General features: G+C 43.5%; 1 protein-coding gene across 2 annotated transcripts in view; it reads left to right on the plus strand.

The window, feature by feature from the left end:
• Lmnb1 (lamin B1) overlaps positions 1-18,969 on the plus strand; it is a 45,924-nt gene that overhangs the window by 20,846 nt on the left and 6,109 nt on the right. Inside the window, exons 1-8 of one of the 2 annotated variants that reach the window (XM_031365721.1) lie at positions 303-435; positions 1,256-1,412; positions 1,908-2,033; positions 3,602-3,772; positions 5,406-5,531; positions 11,784-12,004; positions 12,667-12,892; positions 15,627-15,731. In XM_031365721.1, coding sequence (XP_031221581.1) covers positions 2,022-2,033; positions 3,602-3,772; positions 5,406-5,531; positions 11,784-12,004; positions 12,667-12,892; positions 15,627-15,731 — 861 coding nt within the window. In that variant the 5' untranslated portion in view covers positions 303-435; positions 1,256-1,412; positions 1,908-2,021. Of the gene's footprint in view, positions 1-302; positions 436-1,255; positions 1,413-1,907; positions 2,034-3,601; positions 3,773-5,405; positions 5,532-11,783; positions 12,005-12,666; positions 12,893-15,626; positions 15,732-18,969 lie in introns of those variants that run through there. The other variant, XM_031365720.1, reaches the window with a different exon arrangement.

Consider the following 18,969-nt stretch of genomic DNA (forward strand, 5'->3'; position numbering starts at 1 on the left):
AAAAAAAAAAAAAACCAAAAAAAAAAAAGAAGAGTTGGCTTGGCTGTAATTGACCAGGGTTGAATTCTTTTTTTTAAAGGTGTGTCAGCCTGCTTGCCTGTCTGTCTTGTGTGTCTGAGTGTCTGAGAATGTATGTACATGTGTACGTGTGAGTTTGTGTGTATCTGTCTGAGAATGGGTCCAGAAGAGGGCGTCAGATGTCTTGGAGCTGGAGCCATGTGTGCCTAGGATTCTGATTCTAGAACTCATGATTGAACAGAAAGTGAACTGAACCATTTCTCCAGTCCAAACTTAAGTTTTTTGCTTTAAGTCAAATTAACAGTGGCTTTGTCCCTTCTGGACTAGTTTTTAGCTAAAGCCTGCCATCTTGTGGCCCTAAAAATTCAGGACTCAGGACAAAAGATTCTGTTGAGACTATGACTGCCATACTACAGAGTAAGGGGTCTTAAGTTACCATTGAGTCAATTTCCCTAACATTTGCAATACTCCAGTTTAATTAAGAGCAAGTATTCAGAATCTTGATATTGTGAAGGCTTTCTTGTGTAGTTAATGTTAAAATTTATTTAAATTGCAGTCATTATGTCTTTTAAAATGTAATTGTCCACATAATTATTCCCTGAGTTTGGTGGCACGCATACCTTTTATTCTCCCTAGTACTTGGAGGCATTCTGGATCAGAGATCCTATGTTCAATAGATCAGCCAGATTCACATAGGAAGTTCCAGATTAGTTAGGACTATATAGTGTGACCCCCCCACTCCTTTAAATGGATTAACTTTATGTAATAATGATTATTACTTTTCTAACAGAGCTCCCTCTAACTAGGGAAATTTCAGATTACCTCTTATGTTAGCTGTTACTAATATCAGAGATCTTATGGGAATTAGTGTTTTTGCTGACATCTATGTCTGTGCATCCTGCCTTTGTAGCTCAGGCTTGTGGGGGCTGGGAGAAAGTGTCTGCTCTCATGGAACTGAAGTTAACAGATGACCACCATGTGGGTGGTAGGACCTGAACAAGGGTCCTTGGTAAGAGCAGCCAGTGGTTTTTACCCTGAGCCGTCTCTAGCCCCCAGAGAGTCATTAGTTAACACGTGATGTGGGCAAATGTCGTCTACCCCAACTCAATCCTACTCGATCTGACACTCCTGGGTTATCCTCGGGCGGCCGCTGTTGAAGTTACTGTGGTTTCTCCCTTAAGCAGGTAGGACCCTAAGTGACCTTCAAGATTGTGATTGTGTTCTTCTGATATTACAGTTATGCCAAGAAGGAATCTGATCTCAATGGCGCTCAGATCAAGCTTCGAGAGTATGAGGCGGCACTAAACTCTAAGGATGCAGCACTGGCTACTGCCCTCGGGGACAAGAAGAGTTTAGAGGGAGACTTGGAGGATCTGAAAGATCAGATTGCCCAGGTAAGAGTCCGCTCTCATCTGTGTTTGGCTGCTTAGTTGATAGTTGTAAGTCATAGACTGTGGATTGTTTTTTTTTTTTTAAACTAACTAATTAACTAGATAATTTTGAAGCCCTATTTGTGTTCTTCAATGGCTTTCCCAGACAGCTGCTCCTCCTTAACATCTGGTCTGGGCTTCTCTTTGCTTTCCTGGGCAAATGCTACTCCCTCTGTTTTCAAAGCCTGTTTCATTCTTGCACCATACACAGAGTGGGAAGAGAGGTCATCCACACAGGGAACATGGAAGGCTTAGCTAAAAATCCTTAGTTTGGATTTTGAGATGTGGAAGATTGAGTTCTTCATTGACTACATTGATAGGTGATCCGTGGATACCCGGAGGCAGAGCCAGCAAATGACCCCCAATTAAAATATAATCTTCTTAATAAATGCAAAGGGATCTGATGTCTTAAATTACTACTAGAGAATTGCCATATAACCCTTATCATTTTCCTTATAGCTGGAAGCATCCTTATCTGCCGCCAAAAAGCAGCTAGCAGATGAAACTTTACTTAAAGTGGACTTGGAGAATCGCTGTCAGAGCCTTACTGAGGACTTGGAGTTTCGTAAAAATATGTACGAAGAGGTAACTGCATAAAGATTTTGTTTGGTTTGGTTTTCTTTTTTCCTCTTTACTTTCCCCCAAGGCAGGATTTGTCTGTGTGGTCCTGGCCATCCTGGAACTCCCTCTGTTGACTAGGGTGGTCTCAAACTCAGAGATTTGCCTGCCCCTGCTTCTCGAGTGCTGAGATTAAAGGTGTGCACCACCACTGCAGGGCTAATGTTTCCTTTTAAAGGAAACAGACTAGGCATGGTAGCTCATATCTGGAATCCTAGCATAGGGAATTTAGGGTCATACTTGCTATGTAGTTAGTTTGAGAATAGCCTGGGCTACTTTAGATATTATCTCAAAAAAACCCATGAGCTGCTGAGATGCATTATCAGGGAAAAGCATTAACTGTTGAGCCCAACAATCCCTAAACTCACATTGTGGAAGGGAAATCAAATCTACCCTTGCAGATTGTCCTCTGACCTCTGTGACTAAGCCCCACACACAAAAGACAGAAAACAAACAAGTATTATTTTGCCATAAGGAAAGGTAGCTAAATACAGAGATGGTAGGATTTAGGGAGAGGAGATGCTTTATAGAAAACTGTACAAGATATGCTTTCCCTTTTAATGCTTAAGACAACAATGAAGAAATATGCAGGAAAAATACACTGCTAGTACTAGGCATTGCTAGGTGAGAACAAGATGTAATATGCACCTAACCCGTGGGATCTCGGGTTCAATCCTCAGCACTGTACAGATACACAAATACTTTGAGCTATAGTGCCTCCTTGTGGCTTCCACAAGTGTGTAATTATTCACTCTCAAGAAAATATGTTCATAGTGAGCGCTATGATGGACGACGTTTATTAGTGGGCTTAAGTACCTAGCCACAAATTGTCTGCCCCAGGTTATTTGGTGTGTGTGTGTGTATGTGCACATGTGCACACGCGGTTTTTTTGAGAAAGGGTTTCTCTCTGTAATAGGCCTGGCTATGCTTTAAACCCACTCTAGTTTCCCAGGCTAGCCTCGAACTCAGAGATCCACCTGCTTCCCAAGTGCTGGGATTAAAGGCGTGTATCACCACTCCCTGGCAGGACATTTCTTAAAACAGTGAAGATTACAACCGTTACTTGTGTTCATTAGTCAAGAGACACTGCTATGGACAAGAGCCTGCCTGCATACATTGTTACTGATAGTGTAACATCAGATTCTAAGAGGAGTCACGTAAACTTTACTGTGTCTAAGAAAATGTCCTTTTTAGAGGTGTCTGTAAGGATTGCCAGTAAAGCAATTTAGAAACACAAACTGTTTGGTGTAAAAAAATCATTAGGCCATTTCTTGCCATCAGAGAAATGAAATAGCTGTACCCCTGAGAAGAGCTGGGGAGTTCCTAGGACTTGGGACACTGCCATTGTGTCATTAGTCACACTGCAGATCATCTGCTTGAACACTGAGAGACAGCAGTGCAATCGTGGATCTGTTCTGAGTCAGGACAGGCACAGAGGTTAGTGTCTGAAGTGTGCGGTGGCCTGGAGTTACTCAGGCTGCTGCTAGTGTGGCCCTTGTGAGCAGCTTGGTTTTATGTTATTTTCCTCCCGGCAGGAGATCAATGAGACAAGGAGGAAGCATGAGACTCGCTTGGTGGAAGTGGATTCTGGGCGTCAGATTGAGTATGAGTACAAGCTGGCTCAAGCCCTGCATGAGATGAGGGAACAGCATGATGCGCAGGTGAGGCTGTACAAGGAAGAGCTGGAGCAGACCTACCACGCCAAGGTGAGCTTGCCACGGGTTTGTGCACAGTCAGGACCTCAGTGACACTCACATTTGAGGGTGTGCTTGTTTTCTAGATCTTTCTTCTAAGATTTATTTATTTTATGTATATAGATGTTTTGTCTGCATGTACATTTGCATACCAGAAGAGGGCATTGGATTCCATGAAACTATAGTTATAGATGGTTGTCGGGGGCTGTGATTGCTGGAAACTGAACCTGGCTCCCCCTGGGAGAGTAGCCAGTACTTTTAACTGCTGAGCTGTCTCCAGCCCCAGCAGTCATTTTTAAGAACCGGAACAAGAGGCTAGAGAGATGATGGCGCAGTAAAGCGCACTGGTTGCTCTTCTAGCTAGGAGTTATGAATTTTAATTCCCGGCACCCAGGTGGCATCTCACACCCATCTATAATTATAGTCATGTAGTCATGGGGGATCTAGTGCCTTCCCCCTGCATTCAGTGTGGTGCACAAATACCCATACACATAAAATAGCAGATGAAAAAAATTAAAACTTTAATAAGATTAAAAAATGATTTTCTTCTTTAGGAATAAAATAAAATGAATATATTCTTAATGTAGCTTCATATAGACTGACTGCTCCTAGGATGGAGATGAAAACAAGGTTATTCATTAGACATAAGGTTTCTGCCTGTGTCAGTGGTCCCCCATGTCCTAGCAGAGTACCTCAACTGCTTTCCTTTCCCAGTACATCTGTGCCTTTCCACATACGGCTTCCCTCTGTGGCTTCTCCATTGCTGTGTCTGAACATTGTTACTCCCTGTGGGTAGTTTGTGCTTTGTCTTATAGAGGGCCAACTGGAAAGTCTGACAGTGTTCTCTTCAGGTGTGTGGCATCATCCCACATACATGAACAGATCACATGATACGTTTAGGTTTCATTTGTGAATGATTTTTTCTCACATGTTAAATGTTACATGGCTGAATATTAGTTGGAGGTACTGTTAGAAAGTTGATGAAGTTATTTAAATTAGTTTCCATTGCTCGGACTTATTCATGTGGGGTGTTGGCATTTAGTGAGGTGGTTATGGGTATCGCATACAAGAAGCCTTCAGAGTTCCTGCAGCTGCCCAGAACTTGCTGAGTGCTGCCATTAAACTATGTCTGGGAAGAAGTGTAAAAGAACTCTCTTTTGTCTGTGATTCTGCCTCTCTTGCTCTCTCTTTCTATATCTGCCTTTTATTCCTCAGTTACACAGACACACATACACACCATTTGGAGATGTGGGTATTGTTTGATGAGACCTGCTTTTGCTTTTTAAAGGAAGAATCTCTGGTTACAGATGGTTTGGAATATAGAATGCAGACATCACTACAGTCAAGTTTCTATTGTACAGCATTTTTGTTAGTGACCCTAGACAGTAAATGCTTAGTGGATGAAATACTGAAGAAATAAACCGAGTTAATGATCTCTAGATATTAGAAATTGTTTAGATTCATAGCTTTAGAAGTGAGGCTGAAGAGACAGGTCTATAGTGATGTACGTAAGCAAGCATGCTTTCCTGTTTCATCAGCCAGTTACCAGAAGGGCTTGGGTTTGGAAGGCTTGGTGAATCATGCTTCCTCATTTCTTAGTTCCAATTTACTAGGTAAGGCTGACCGTGGCTTCCTGTCCTTACAGCTTGAGAATGCCAGACTGTCCTCAGAGATGAACACTTCCACCGTCAACAGTGCCAGGGAAGAACTGATGGAGAGCCGGATGAGGATTGAGAGCCTTTCCTCACAGCTTTCTAACCTGCAGAAAGAAGTAAGTGGGCATCTTCCTTTGAGCAGGCCTGGGCGTGACTGGAAGACTGGCCACCTGTGCCATCGCTGTCTACCTGGTGCAACTTTTCCCTTGTCCTAGATGAGACTTATCTCCTTCTCTGGGGTTTCTTTTATATAGTGCTCTTCTGGATTTTTCTTTTTCATCACATAAATATTGTGAGACTTTGTGGTGGTGTACACCAGTAATCTCAGCATCTGAGAGACAGATAGGATTGCTGCAAAGTCAAGGTCGGCCAAGGGCTACATAGAGAGATGCTGCCTCAGAATCTCCCCTTCTCCCCAAAACACCCTTTGTATGTCAGCAAACCAACTATGCTTTTCCTGTTTCATAATAGTAAGTAATGTAAGTTAGGGCTGAGGGAGATCCCATCAGCCCTGACTAGTTGGTTATGTGCAGACCACAGGATGCAGGGCTCACTTAGTACTCACTGTCACAGGATGCAGTGCTGTCTCATCTCTGCAGTACAGCTCCCATTCACTTGGTCACACATAGAAACCAAAAATGTACTCAGATTGTGACTGGTGAATGCCTTCTTCCTAAATTCTTGTAATTGAAATACTTAATTGTTATGAATTTCTATATGTCATTGGTCTCATCGACTTCCTGGTATACCTCAGTGACAAGTAATTGCATCGCTTCTTGTGCTAACTGGCTGCCTGCTGTGCTGGCTTGCTCCAGTGAAGTGAAGTGGGCCTGGATGTGGCCTCAAGTCACTTTTATTCTGGATAAAGTAATGTATGCGTGGAACCATGCATGCATTTAGCATTGCCTCTGTCCTTAGTTGTCTGGGAAGTAACTTCAGCCTTTATTTTCCTGAGGGGAGAAAGTACTGCTTAATTTTTTATTTTTTTTCAAGGCAGAGTTTGTATAGCCCTGGCTGTCCTGGAACTCACTTTGTTGACCAGGCTGGCCTTGAACTCAGAAATCTGCCTGCTCTGCCTCCCAAGTGCTGGGATTAAAGGCATGTGCCACCACTGCCTGGATAGTCCTGCTCAAACTTTATTATGCCATTTTATTAAGCAGGTTTGTCTTCCTGTTTCTTTTTTGTTAGTTTTAGCAAAATCTTTAGGTATAAAATCACTACTTGTAGGGTTTAGAAATTAAAGCAGAAAATGAGTCACATAAAATGGTGTGATAAATCAGAGATTTTACATTGTTGCCTCAGGTGTTTATTACTTGTGTCAAAACTTTAAATTATTTTCGAATTAGTTTTCTCTGCTAGTATTTTGAAGTTCATGTGACAGTGGACCACCCACTTGATTAAGCCACAGACCTAGGTGAGTTTCATAACTTATTTACCCAGCGGCTTCAGGGCAACAAAGGGTTCTCTTCCTTCCCAATATTCCCTTCATATCTAACTCTCAGTGAAAACTCTTTGAGCAATTTGTTCTCTGTCACACCATCTGACTTAGTCCTCTTGGGCTGCTATAACAAAATGTTACAAACTACTTTCCCCAAGCCTGAGATGATCTCTCTCTCCCTCCTTGCATCCCCACCTCCAACTCTGGCCCCCATGATTGCTCAGCAAGCACTTCACTGACTGAGCTAGCTCTGCAGCCTACAGTTCAGAAGAGATGGAATGGTGAGCTCCCTTCTAAAGAGACACCCTTAGATGGTGCTCTCTGTGTCTTGTGGTAGGAGGGCAAATACAGTCAACTACCCAGGGCCTGTTTTATGAAAGTACTAACTAGTTCTGAGGGCTCAGCACTCTCTTAGCACTGCCATGTTGGAGTGGATTTTCAACCTGTGAAATGGGGAACATTAACTGTACGCCCCTACACATGGGCCTTCCTGCTCCTGTGATAAATTGATGCCAGCCACTCTCCCTGTAAGACAGCGTTCCCTTTTCCCTGTCTTGTTTGTGTGTGTGTTTCTTCTCTTGAGGCTGACCTTTGATTTACAGCCGAGGAGGCCGAGACTGTAGTAACAGTGGGTTCTGGGACTTGGAAGCCAGGTTGGGGTCCTTTGAGCTCAGGTTCATTCTTTTGTTTTTTGTGGTATTCTTCTCCATTCCCTACAACTGCTTTCAGGGTAGTGGGTTTTAAACTGTTGTCGTTGGGATTTCTAGGAGCCTACTGCCTTAGTAAATAGACAAGCGCCTGCTTCAGCTAGACTGGTCTTTAGTTTACTAGGGCAAAGGGAATCTTCCTCTGCTCCGTTACTGATAGGCTTTACGTTGAAGAGTAGATGAACACACTCAACATACGTACTTGCTTCACCCCATTTAGTGTAGTCCTCAAACTTACTGGGAACCTGGGCAAGACTTTGCCAACCCTCCTGCCTCACACACACTCTAAAGTCCTGGGATTACAGGTGTGTGTCCCTGTGTCTAGCCCGACAAAAGTCTTTGGGTGTTTTCAGTCTTGGAGAAGAAAAGAAGAAAAAAAAAGATGTGCTCAATTTTTCCCTGTTGTGTGTCTGAGGGTTGTTGGGTCACTGGAGTTTCATCATGTTGATTCGGGGCCCTAAGAGTTTCCTTCTGCCTGTGTGACCTATGCTCTCGACGGCCTTACAGAAAGATTGAAGCAGCCTTTCTAGAAATATTTTTAGAAGGGAAGTATAGAGATGATGCTTGAGCTCTAGGAATTTCTTAACTGCACTTGGTAATTATTTGGTCCAAGTCTGCCTTCCTTGCAAGAGTCCGCAGCAGCACGCTGGCAGCAGAGGATCTGTTTCTAGCACCCAGACTGTTACTGCATCTGAGTCATAATCAATATCACTGGATTCCGAATTATATATAAAGCCTGGGGCTGGTGTGATGGCTCAGTGGGTGTTAAGAACACTAAGTTCTCTCTTAAGGATCTGGGTTCAGTTCCCAGTACCCACAGGAGGATTCAAAAGCCACCCCCCAGTTCCAGGGGAATCTGACACTCTTCTTCTAACCTTGTGGGCATCAGATGCTCATGTTACTTAGTACACATACATGTGTGTGGGCAAAACTCTCAGATCCATACAAGTAAATAAAAGTCTTAAGAAATAAAAAGGTCGCCAGGTGGTGGTGGCGTACTCCTTTAATCCCAGCACTTGGGAGGCAGAGGCAGGCGGATTTCTGAGTTCAAGGCCAGCCTGGTCTACAGAGTGAGTTCCAGGACAGCCAGGGCTATACAGAGAAACCCTGTCTCGAATAAAAAAAACAAACAAACAAAAAAAAAGATAATAATGATGTCAGACATAGTTTTAGTGCTGAGCCAGGGTCTTGGCGGTAGCATAGTTCCATCTCTGCGTAGTGGGTGCTGGTTTAGGCTAGCTGTGGCTATCCAGGAGTGAATGGCAGGTCTGGAAAGCACATGGGTCTAATGTCATCATCTTTACATTTCTACATAGGTGCAACTAGATACTTAATGTACAACTTAAACATTTTCATCTAAAATAATGAAATAACTTATAATACCTTAAAAAGGTTTTTATACCTAAGTTTATCTTTACTCTTAATTCTGTATTATCAAAAGCTGTATACAATAGAGATTTCCATATATTGTTTCAGGGCTTACGGCTAAGTCTTATAGTTTATGGATTGTTGATTTTCCTTTGCACTTGAATGTGCATATATGTGGGCATGTGTACAGAGGCACATGTAGGGGTAAGAGGATGGATGCCGTGTGGCGGGTGACTGTCTCCTGTGTGGATTCTGCAGACTGTGCTTCAGTTGCCAGGTTTGGAGCAGTCTGTCTACTCACTGAGGCATCTCTTCAGCCCAACTCTATCATTACTGCTTGTTTCGTGTCTTATTCTGTCCTCTACTCCCCACGTGGAAAATAAAGTGAAGACAAGGTGTTTTAGAGAGGAAATAAAAATAAGCAGAGCATGTCTGGGGAGTGGGTACTCACAGCACAGTCCTGTGTGCAGGGTAGGTTATCTGAGGGTGTAGTAGAGTTGTTCCTATTTTATCCTGTCTGCAGCGGCTGGCTGACGTAAGGTCAGAGGACTACTTTGCCTCCTTCACCATGTGGGTCCCATGGATGGAACACAGGTTGTCAGTCTTGGTGGCAAGTGGCTTTTACTGGTGAGCTATTTCACTGGCCCTGTACTGGTCTGATTTTTAGATTGATAGTAAAATAGGAACAAGACAGTTCTCCTCTTCCTTACCTGGTTTACCTATTGGTAGCATCTTCTTGTATTACCATGGGACACATTGGTCAAACTCAGAAATTGGCAGTAGCATACTGCTGTTAACAGACTGCAGTCCATTTGGGATGCACCAGGGTGGGCCTGGTGTCCCATTAGATTCTCTTCAGCCTGTCTCTCTGCTTTTCACGTGACTAGACAACTGGTGGGTTTCAAGTGCCTATTCTGTCACATCATATCAAGGGCCACGTGTGAATAACTGGGGATGTTTGATTGTAGTAGCATTGGCCAGGTTTATTTAACTATTAATTCAGTTATGGCTTTTCATTTCCTGCTGCCTGGCCCATCCAGACAAGAAGAATAAGCTCCATGTCCTAGAGAGATGAGTCTGTACTCATTGAGTGGAACTCTGTTATAAAGGGTTTTCTCCTCACCCTCTTTTACATCAGTAGATTGTGGACATTTTTTAAATCCAGTGCTACATTATTGCATTGGCTCACATAGTTCTATAGGGGGAGTGATATGTTTCAATGCTGTGTGCTTTATTTTTCAGTATTTTATTACTTTTAAATTGTGTGTGAGTGTGTGTGTGTGTGTATCTATGTTTATATGTATCTGTATGTGCTGTATGCATGTAAATACAGATGCCTTTGGGAGCTAGACAAGGGCATTAGATTCTCTCAGACTTGAGTTTCAAGTGGTTGTGAGACACCCAGTGTGCATGCTGGAAACCGAACTTGGAACCAACCACCTTTTTACTGGAGAATGGAATGTGAATGTAAATGGATACTAAATGTGCACTCCTGTCTTGACTTCTGGGCCTTCTCCTACAATAGATTATGTGCACACACTCATTCTCAGGCCAAGGTTGCACACATGAATGTGCAACATAACTACAATCGAATTGGTTTTCTATCTAGTGATATATATATTTATAGCATCTGTATTTATCAAGTAGAACAGCTCTATAGAGGGGTTTTCTCTCCTTTACGCAGGAATTCATGCACTTCTCTTAAATCTGATATTACAGAGTTTTTCTTTTGTTTTTGTTTTTTTTTCTGGTGTATTTGTAAGCTTTCAGTCTAGGCAGTGTGGTTTTTATCATCAAGTTCCTTGCAGAGCCCCATGCTGTGTTTAAAGTTGAGCCTGCCCTTGTTAAGTGGAGCTCAGTTGTGCAGCATTTATTGTAGTGTCTTCCTTCCAGATTACGTTTTTCCATAGCAAGTCCCTTCCTCTGCCACTGGTGTAGGTGTGTGGGATCCTGCAGGCCCTGGCTTCCATTATTCTTTTCGATCTGGTTACCCTTGTCATTTTCTGAGGCCTCTGAGATGAAGCGTGAATGCCTTAAGCCAGTGAACTACAGGGTTTCGAAGATGAACTTGGTGATGCAGGATTTTTTTTTTTTTTTCATTCTGTATTCCAAATGCAATTTCTATATTTCTGGTAATATTTTATACATCTCTGTGTAGCGCATGTGCTTTGTGTGTTAACCAAACAGGAGATGATGGGGCCATCCGAATGAGACTGGTGCATTCAATGTGGCAGCCAGAAACCCTTTTCTCCTGTTTTTTAGAAAGTGCCCTAGCAGCTTTTCAGAGTGTTTTTTACACAGACTTTTCTGCTCCTCTTGCGAAGGCATATGCTGGCGTTCTGTAGTTAATTGCCACTGTTGAAGTAAGAACATTGTAGGAAAATCAGACTTGAGGTTTCCAGAGCTGTAGAGCAAACATTTATTTGGCTAATACTGAAAACTTAAGTGTACATTTTTAAGCTTTAATGTGAGGAATGTTTCTTTATAGGCTTTTGTTACCCAAAACTTTTACTGGGGTCGGGGGAAGGGTTTCTGTGTGTACCAGCTCTGGCTGTCCTGGAATTCAACTTTGTAGACCAGTCTGACTTCTAACTTACAGAGAGATCTGCCTCCCTGCTGGGATTAAAGGCATGAACCATTGCATCCAGCCTACCCAAAAGTTTGAAGAGATGTGTTTAATACTTTAAGGATTTGGGAATTTAATTAATTGCTCACCATCATGATCTTTTGGGTTAAGAGTTAGAGCTCCTGTAGAGCTGTATTTGCTTTCTAGTTCAGAAGGTGGGTTAGAATAGCTGCCTTGTGCTTATGGTGAAATGGTCCTAGAAAGTAAATGTGTTCCTTTGACTCTAAAGTCTAGAGCTTGTTTGGAAAGGATTCAAGAATTGGAGGACATGCTTGCTAAAGAGAGAGACAACTCACGCCGCATGCTGACTGACAAAGAGAGGGAGATGGCAGAAATCAGGGACCAGATGCAGCAGCAGCTGAATGATTATGAACAGCTGCTTGACGTGAAGCTGGCCCTAGACATGGAGATCAGTGCCTACAGGAAACTCTTGGAAGGCGAAGAAGAACGGTAAGGGTCTGCGGTGTCTCCATGCTGGCCGGACAGGCTGGTTTTTATTTTCATGTTACCCCCTCCCCTATCTCTCTTTTTTTATATATTCAGTATTTTAGGACTGCTCTAAGTTAAACCTTTCCTTTGTGTCTCAGAGATACTTGCATCAGAGTAAGACATTTATAAATGGTTCACAGTAAAGAACAGCCTAGCTGGAACTTGTCGATTCTGTACAAGGAGCTCAAGCATTCGAAAGTGTCCTGAGAAACCCAGTGCATTCTCTAGCATGGAGAACTATCTATTCAATCAGTGCACATTTCTAAATGTATAAAATGGAAGGAAGTTACATATTAAATGCTCACTTTTAAGGGAAACAGAACATTCCTTTTGAAAAGGAGGAAAGCAACTTTGAAATTTTCCTGTCCTTAGTTTTAACATCAGGCGATAAGTAGAACTAGATCTTGATTTGCCATTACTTTAAACGACAGGCTGGCCTATTCGTGTGTTTAGTAACACAATGTGAGCATCCCTGCTTGACTAGATGCTGCTTTGGTTAAGACTGTCATTGGCAGTATGTGACATGGTGAGGGATTCCTTGCTTCACAACTGCCTGTGTGGACCAAGCCTCAGTGATTTGGATGTGTGTGTACTCCATCCACACTGTCTCCTTTCCTACGTAGGTTAAAGCTCTCTCCAAGTCCTTCTTCCCGGGTGACTGTGTCCAGAGCATCGTCCAGTCGCAGCGTGCGCACCACCAGAGGAAAGCGGAAGAGAGTTGATGTGGAAGAGTCGGAGGCGAGCAGTAGTGTTAGCATTTCCCACTCTGCCTCAGCCACGGGGAATGTGTGCATTGAAGAGATAGATGTTGATGGGAAGTTTATTCGCTTGAAGAATACTTCTGAACAGGTACATGAGTCGACCCCTCTCCTCAGGCCTGGCTGTGCAGATGGCCTGGTTGGTAGCTAGTAATAGCTACCCATCTTCTGTGTGCTTCAGTAAGTCACTGAAGTGGCTTGAAGATTTCCTTTGTTGTTCTTTTCTCATGTTTGTTTATAGTGGTGGTAGGGGTGGTGTCCATGTGCCACAGTGGAGTGTGGCAGCCAGAGGAATCATCTTTATTCCTACCGTGTTGGGTTCAGGGATTGAGCTGTTCTCAGTGCTGGTGGAGGCACTGTTACCTATGGAGCCATCCTACCAGCCTGAGATTTCCTTTGTTAATCTTGCTTTATAAAGCTGGATCCCTTCATCACAGACTTGGCCAGGCCATTTCTTGATGGCCTTCTTTCTCTTTTTTTAAAAAAGACTTATTTACTTTATGTATGTGAGTACATCATTGCTGTCTTTAGACACACCAGAAGAGGGCATCAGATCCCATTTTAGATGGTTGTGAGCCACCTTGTGGTTGATGGGAATTGAACTAAGATCCTGGAAGAGCAGTCAGTTCTCTGAACCTCTGAGCCATCTCTTGAAACTGTCCCGCAGTTTCATGAACCGGGTTCTGCCTCAACCAAAGGGAGAAAGGAGACCTGAAACACAGAGCTCGAGAACAAAAGGACACGGAGCCAAGTTGAGGGTTTCCAATCAAGGCTCTCCTTTACTTTGGGGGTTCAGCAATTATATACAAGAGAACATACTGAATCTCTGGTTACAGCGACATTTGAATAACATAAGGAATTAGGGAGGAGTCAGGAAGAGTCCGAGCAAAGTCTAGGAGGAGGTCAAAGGGAAACCGGCTGCAGGGCTGAAGGCGGAGACTCAGGGCGTCTTGCAGGTCTCAGCTCCGGGGAGTGGCTGGAGGTGCAGTCCACAGTGGGGGAGGTGGTCAACAACAGATGTCCTCAGGCTGTATACATGCCTGCTCTGGAGTCCTTAAAGGCGGAACTCATAGTAGTGAGTCTTTGGTTCAGGCACAGCAGGCGTGAGTTGAGTCTCCCGTGGCAGGCTCTGATGTTTTGCAGCCGAGGGACCCCAACAATCTTTCCAGCCCCCATGATGCCTAGTCAAAGGTGAATTAATAAGTTTTACTTAGCTGGTGAAGGTGAAAGTGCAGCTATCAACAGAAGCTTTCTGGAAAAATATGGATACAGACTCAGGTATGTTGAACTTTCAGAGTTTATGAATGAACAGATGCTCATCTGATTTGATTTAGATTTATATCGAATATTGACAACATGAATCTCCATCTTGAAAGTTTATGTGAGCAGGCATTATCCACCTCAGGGATTTCTGAGGTTTAGAACTTGGACTTTAAAGAGCTCTGTGGTTCTGCTGGAACTCTGAGGATGTAGGGTGGTGCTGGCGAAAGCAGAGAATGGGGATGCAGTGGGGAGAATGTCACTTCAAGTGTAAAAATAAAAATGTTCGGGGCCTGATAATTGAGATCACTCCCTGTTGCAGTTGCCAATTTATCTCTACGCAAAAAGAGCCTGCTACCCACCCCAGTGTTCCGGGTTCCTAAATTAAAGACACACACACACACACACACACACACACACACACACCCTTCTATATTTTAATATGTCTTAAGAGCTTAACATCTGGGTCACTCCAAAACCTCCATGTAGCTAACACACTCCCCACCAATATTCCTGAGTTATTACTTACTAAAATCTGCATTCCATCTTTGTTACCCTGGACTCAGTCTGCTCCCTCGTCCCCCTGCCCCAGGCTGCTCTTCCCAGCCCTTACATGCTGGCTGTTTTTCTGTTCTACACTTCTCAGGGGTGGCAGCTACTCCTTTCCAAGGCATGATGGCTAACTCCTTCCTCCTCTCTAGGTCTCTTGCTCAGGAATCCTAAAAGTCCTGCCTCTGTCTACCTGCCCAGCCATTGGCTGCCGGCAACTTCATTTACCAATCAAAACCAACTGGAGTCAGGGACTCTGGTTGTCTTACGTGTGGACATGTGGATTCTCGTGCAATTTTGGGGACAGATTAACATAAGTATTAGGCTAAATCCACAATTGCCTTTCTTACCAGGCTATTGGACTACTGTGTGTGTATGCGTTTTAATAAGTCAGCTAGCACAGGCAGTTCCCGGAGGGTCTGGGCTCTAGGGCAGGTTGGCCACAGCTTGGAAACAGAGGAGCTATTGCCTTGTCCCGAAGTTTCCAGATTCCAGAGGCACAGCCACCAGGAGTGTGCAGCTTCAGCCTAATGTGAAGCCCTCCTGCCCTGCTGTCTACATGCCTCCTCACTGGGCAGGCGGGGCTGGGGCTGATAGTGGTCAGCTAGGTCTGGCGCATTGATTGCCTCTTTGGCTCGGTTTTAGTCCCTCAGGAACAGCTTATTCTGGGCAGAAAGCTGGCACAGATGCAGGAGACAAAAAACTTCTTGTCTTTGTTAGCCATAAGTGTCTGATTTAAAAACAGAAAGCTGTCAGATCATTAGGGGTTTCCTTTGTGGTTGCGAGGGCTGGCTTATGTTGTAAATCTTAAGGACCCATCTAATTGAGCAGTGAACATGATCCTTATTTGTAGTTTTCATCTCTCGGTTTTGTCCCCTTTAAAATTCAGACCCTTCCTGGTAGGCACAATGTTCATGACGTTTTTTGCAAAGAGCCTGTATGTGTTCCTGGATTTGATTATTTCATAATTCTCTGTATATGTGAAGTAACCTTGTTATATTGTGTTTTGTGACTAGGATCAACCAATGGGAGGCTGGGAGATGGTCAGAAAAATTGGAGACACATCAGTCAGTTACAAATATACCTCAAGATATGTTCTGAAGGCCGGCCAGACTGTTACAGTAAGTGAGCTCACTTGTCATCATTTAATTTTATTTATCTTAATCACAGACAAAGTAGTTGTAACAAAAAACAAAACAACAGTTCTGCTGAAAGAGAAGCATTTTAGAAATGGGCTTTAGAATGCCTTTATGTGGGCTGGTGAGATGGCTCAGTGGGGAAGAGCACTGACTGCTCTTCGGAAGGTCATGAGTTCAAATTCCAGCAACCGCATGGTGGCTTACAACCACCCGTAATGAAATCTGACGCCCTCTTCTGGTGTGTCAGAAGACAGCTACAGTGTACTTATGTATAATAATAAATAAATGTTTAAAAAAAAAAAAGAATGCCTTTATGTTAGTAGGGTATAATATGTGCTGTGAAATATTTAAAGATTCTGCTTTAGAGCAGTGAAAGATTTTTTTTTTAATACTTTTTATTTTTTTTAAGATTAATTTTGTTTATTTTATGTATATGAGTACACTGTAGCTTGAGCCATGTGTGTGGCTGCTGGGAATTGAACTCAGGACCTCTGCCGGCCTGCTTGCTCCGGCCCCTCTCACTCCTGTGTAATACACTGTAGCTGTCTTCAGACACACCAGAAGAGGGCGTCAGATCTCATTATGGGTGGTTGTGAGCCACCATGTGGTTGCTGGGATCCGAACTCAGGACCTTTGGAAGAGCAGTCAGTGCTCTTACCCGCTGAGCCATCTCGCCAGCCCCACAGTGAAAGATTTGATGTTTGTCTGTTTCATTGGGTATAAAATAGTTGCTTCTTGACTGATACTTGCAGCCTCGTGCAATCCAGGAATCTGCATGGCATAAAGATCTGTAGGAAGCCATCACTAGCATCCACCTAAAACAACAGCTGCCTAAATCACCTTGGATAAGCTTTAATGCGGCTCCATTTTACCCTTGGCTGTTTTCAGGGTTGGAGTTGGAGACTTGGATTTTTTTTTTTTTTTTTGGCTTTTTCTGAGACAGGGTTTCTCTGTATAGCCCTGACTGCCCTGGAACTCACTCTGTAGACCAGGCTGGCCTCGAACTCAGAAATCCGCCTGTCTCTGCCTCCCAAGTGCTGGGATTAAAGGCGTGGGCCACCACCTCCTGGCGAGGCCTAGATTTCTAACAAAGGTCCTTCAGTAGTGGTCAGGTGTAGTTGGTTGTACATGCCTTGCACCTCTACCACCTGGGAAGCTGAGGGAGAACATTGCAAGTTCAAAGCCACCCTAGCTTATATTAGCAAGATTTTGTCATCTTGGGCTGGAGATGGACTGGTTAAGAGTGCTTGCTGCAGCTCCAGCCAGGTAAAATCCCAACATAGAAGGGAAGGCACTGGCTAGGGAGCCATTGGCATTTGATAGCTATGGGTAAAGGAGACTCAGTTTCCTTTAGTGATGTGACTCCTGATAGTTTGCTCCCACTGCAGGGGTGGTGTCAGTCCCGAAATAGGCTGGGCAACACAAACCAGACTTGATGGGGAAAGAAGAAAAGAGTAATCTCAAAGTTATATGGGAAGGCTGGGAGGATGGTGAGGGCAGAAAGGGTAGGAGCTAGGGTAAGGTGTCAGTGTACTCAGTACATTATATGACAATCTCAAAGAATTAATACAAATAATTGGAAGAAAACAAAACAGCCAGGCTTTAATAAGAAAGTACATGCCTTTAACCCTAGGACTTGGGAGGCAGAGGCAGGTAGATTTATTTCTGAGTTTATGGCCCGCCTTGTGTACAGAGCGAGCTCCATGATAGCCAGGACTATACACACAGAAAAGCCTAGCTTTGAAAAACCAAACAAAATTTCAACTGGCTGCTCTTGCAGAGGACCAGTTTAAGTCCCAGCACCCACAGTGCATGGCTCAAAATCACCTGTGAATTCAACTCCTGGGGACCTGACACCCTCTTCTGGACTTTAAAGGCACCTACAGAAATGGACAAAGAAATCCTCTGGCGATAGGACCCTGGGATTGTCCAGAGTAACCTGCTTTTGGCCTAACATTGTGAATTTATGGGTGTCAAGAGATGGCTAAATAGCGTTCATTAGCTCTTATTCTGACTTAGCTCTGTATTGACATGCTCTAAAAGACCTGTTAGAGTAGAGAGTTTAGGGAAGTATGCTTCTTAGAGCAAACAAAGGCTTCCTTGTTTTCACTTAGCATGCTAATGTGCTAACTTTGGATTTCAAAGAACACATCTTCATCCCTGAAGGCTGATGATGTGACTGCTCCATTTTTTATGGGTTCTTTAAAAAAAAAAAGCAAGTCCTGCTGGGTGTGGTGAACACAAACTTGTATCTTAGCACTTGGAAAGTAGAGGTCAGGAGTCTAAGGTCATTCACGGCCACACAGTTTGAGGCCAGCTTGGACAACCTATATTCTGAAAACAAAAGGTGCCCGCGCGCATGTGTACAAACACACATATCGCCCCCTTGTGGTTTTGTTTTGTTTTGTTTTGTTTTTTTTAGATGAAGTCTCTGTAACCTTGGCAGTCCTAGAACTTAACTTGCCCTATGTATAGACCAGGCCAGCCTGGAGCTCATAGAGATCCGTTTGCCTCTGCCTCCTGAACGCTGGGATTAAAGACTGTCACTTCCATACTGAGCTTCCTTCTTTCTTTGGGCATCCCACTACAGCTCAGGCTAACTTAGAAGTGATCACAACCCTGTCTTAGTCTCCCACATGTTTATAATTTTGATCAGTACAAACCTTAATGTTGAAGATCAAAGGCTCAACATGCAGGTTAGAACTTAAAAAGTGTAGAGAGCTTTGACATCTCTCTGAAAACAGCAGGTGTTAATTTTGTAATAATGAGTGAAAATGAGAACAAATATCCTAACCGCTCTATTCTTTAGTAATTATAGTGAGAGAAGATTGCTTAGTTCTATTGTAAGTCTTAGGGAAAATGCATAATGTGTTTAAAAGTTTGGGATTTTACTTCAGAAGCTTTAGACTTGAATCTTCTGTCTCATGATGTGGAGCTGTTACGCCAGCCATCTACTCTTCCCTCTGGATGTGCTGCCCAGAGATTAAAGCAACTGCTCCTGTAGGTATTTACAGAAGAACGGATCCCAGGAGATAATGTAGTACATTGTTTTCTTTAGTAGCTTGTATTATGTTTGATCAGATTTTTGGGACATAATATAAGACTCTGTAGAGCCTTAGCTTACCAGGGACCCTCTGAGTGAACTACATGGGGCCTGGATCGATGCAAAAAGCAAGAGGAATTTATTGTTCCAGTGCACTGGGGTCATCCCAGACCTGAA

Source organism: Mastomys coucha, unplaced genomic scaffold, assembly GCF_008632895.1.
Source record: "Mastomys coucha isolate ucsf_1 unplaced genomic scaffold, UCSF_Mcou_1 pScaffold13, whole genome shotgun sequence".
Taxonomy (NCBI): Eukaryota; Metazoa; Chordata; class Mammalia; order Rodentia; family Muridae; genus Mastomys; species Mastomys coucha.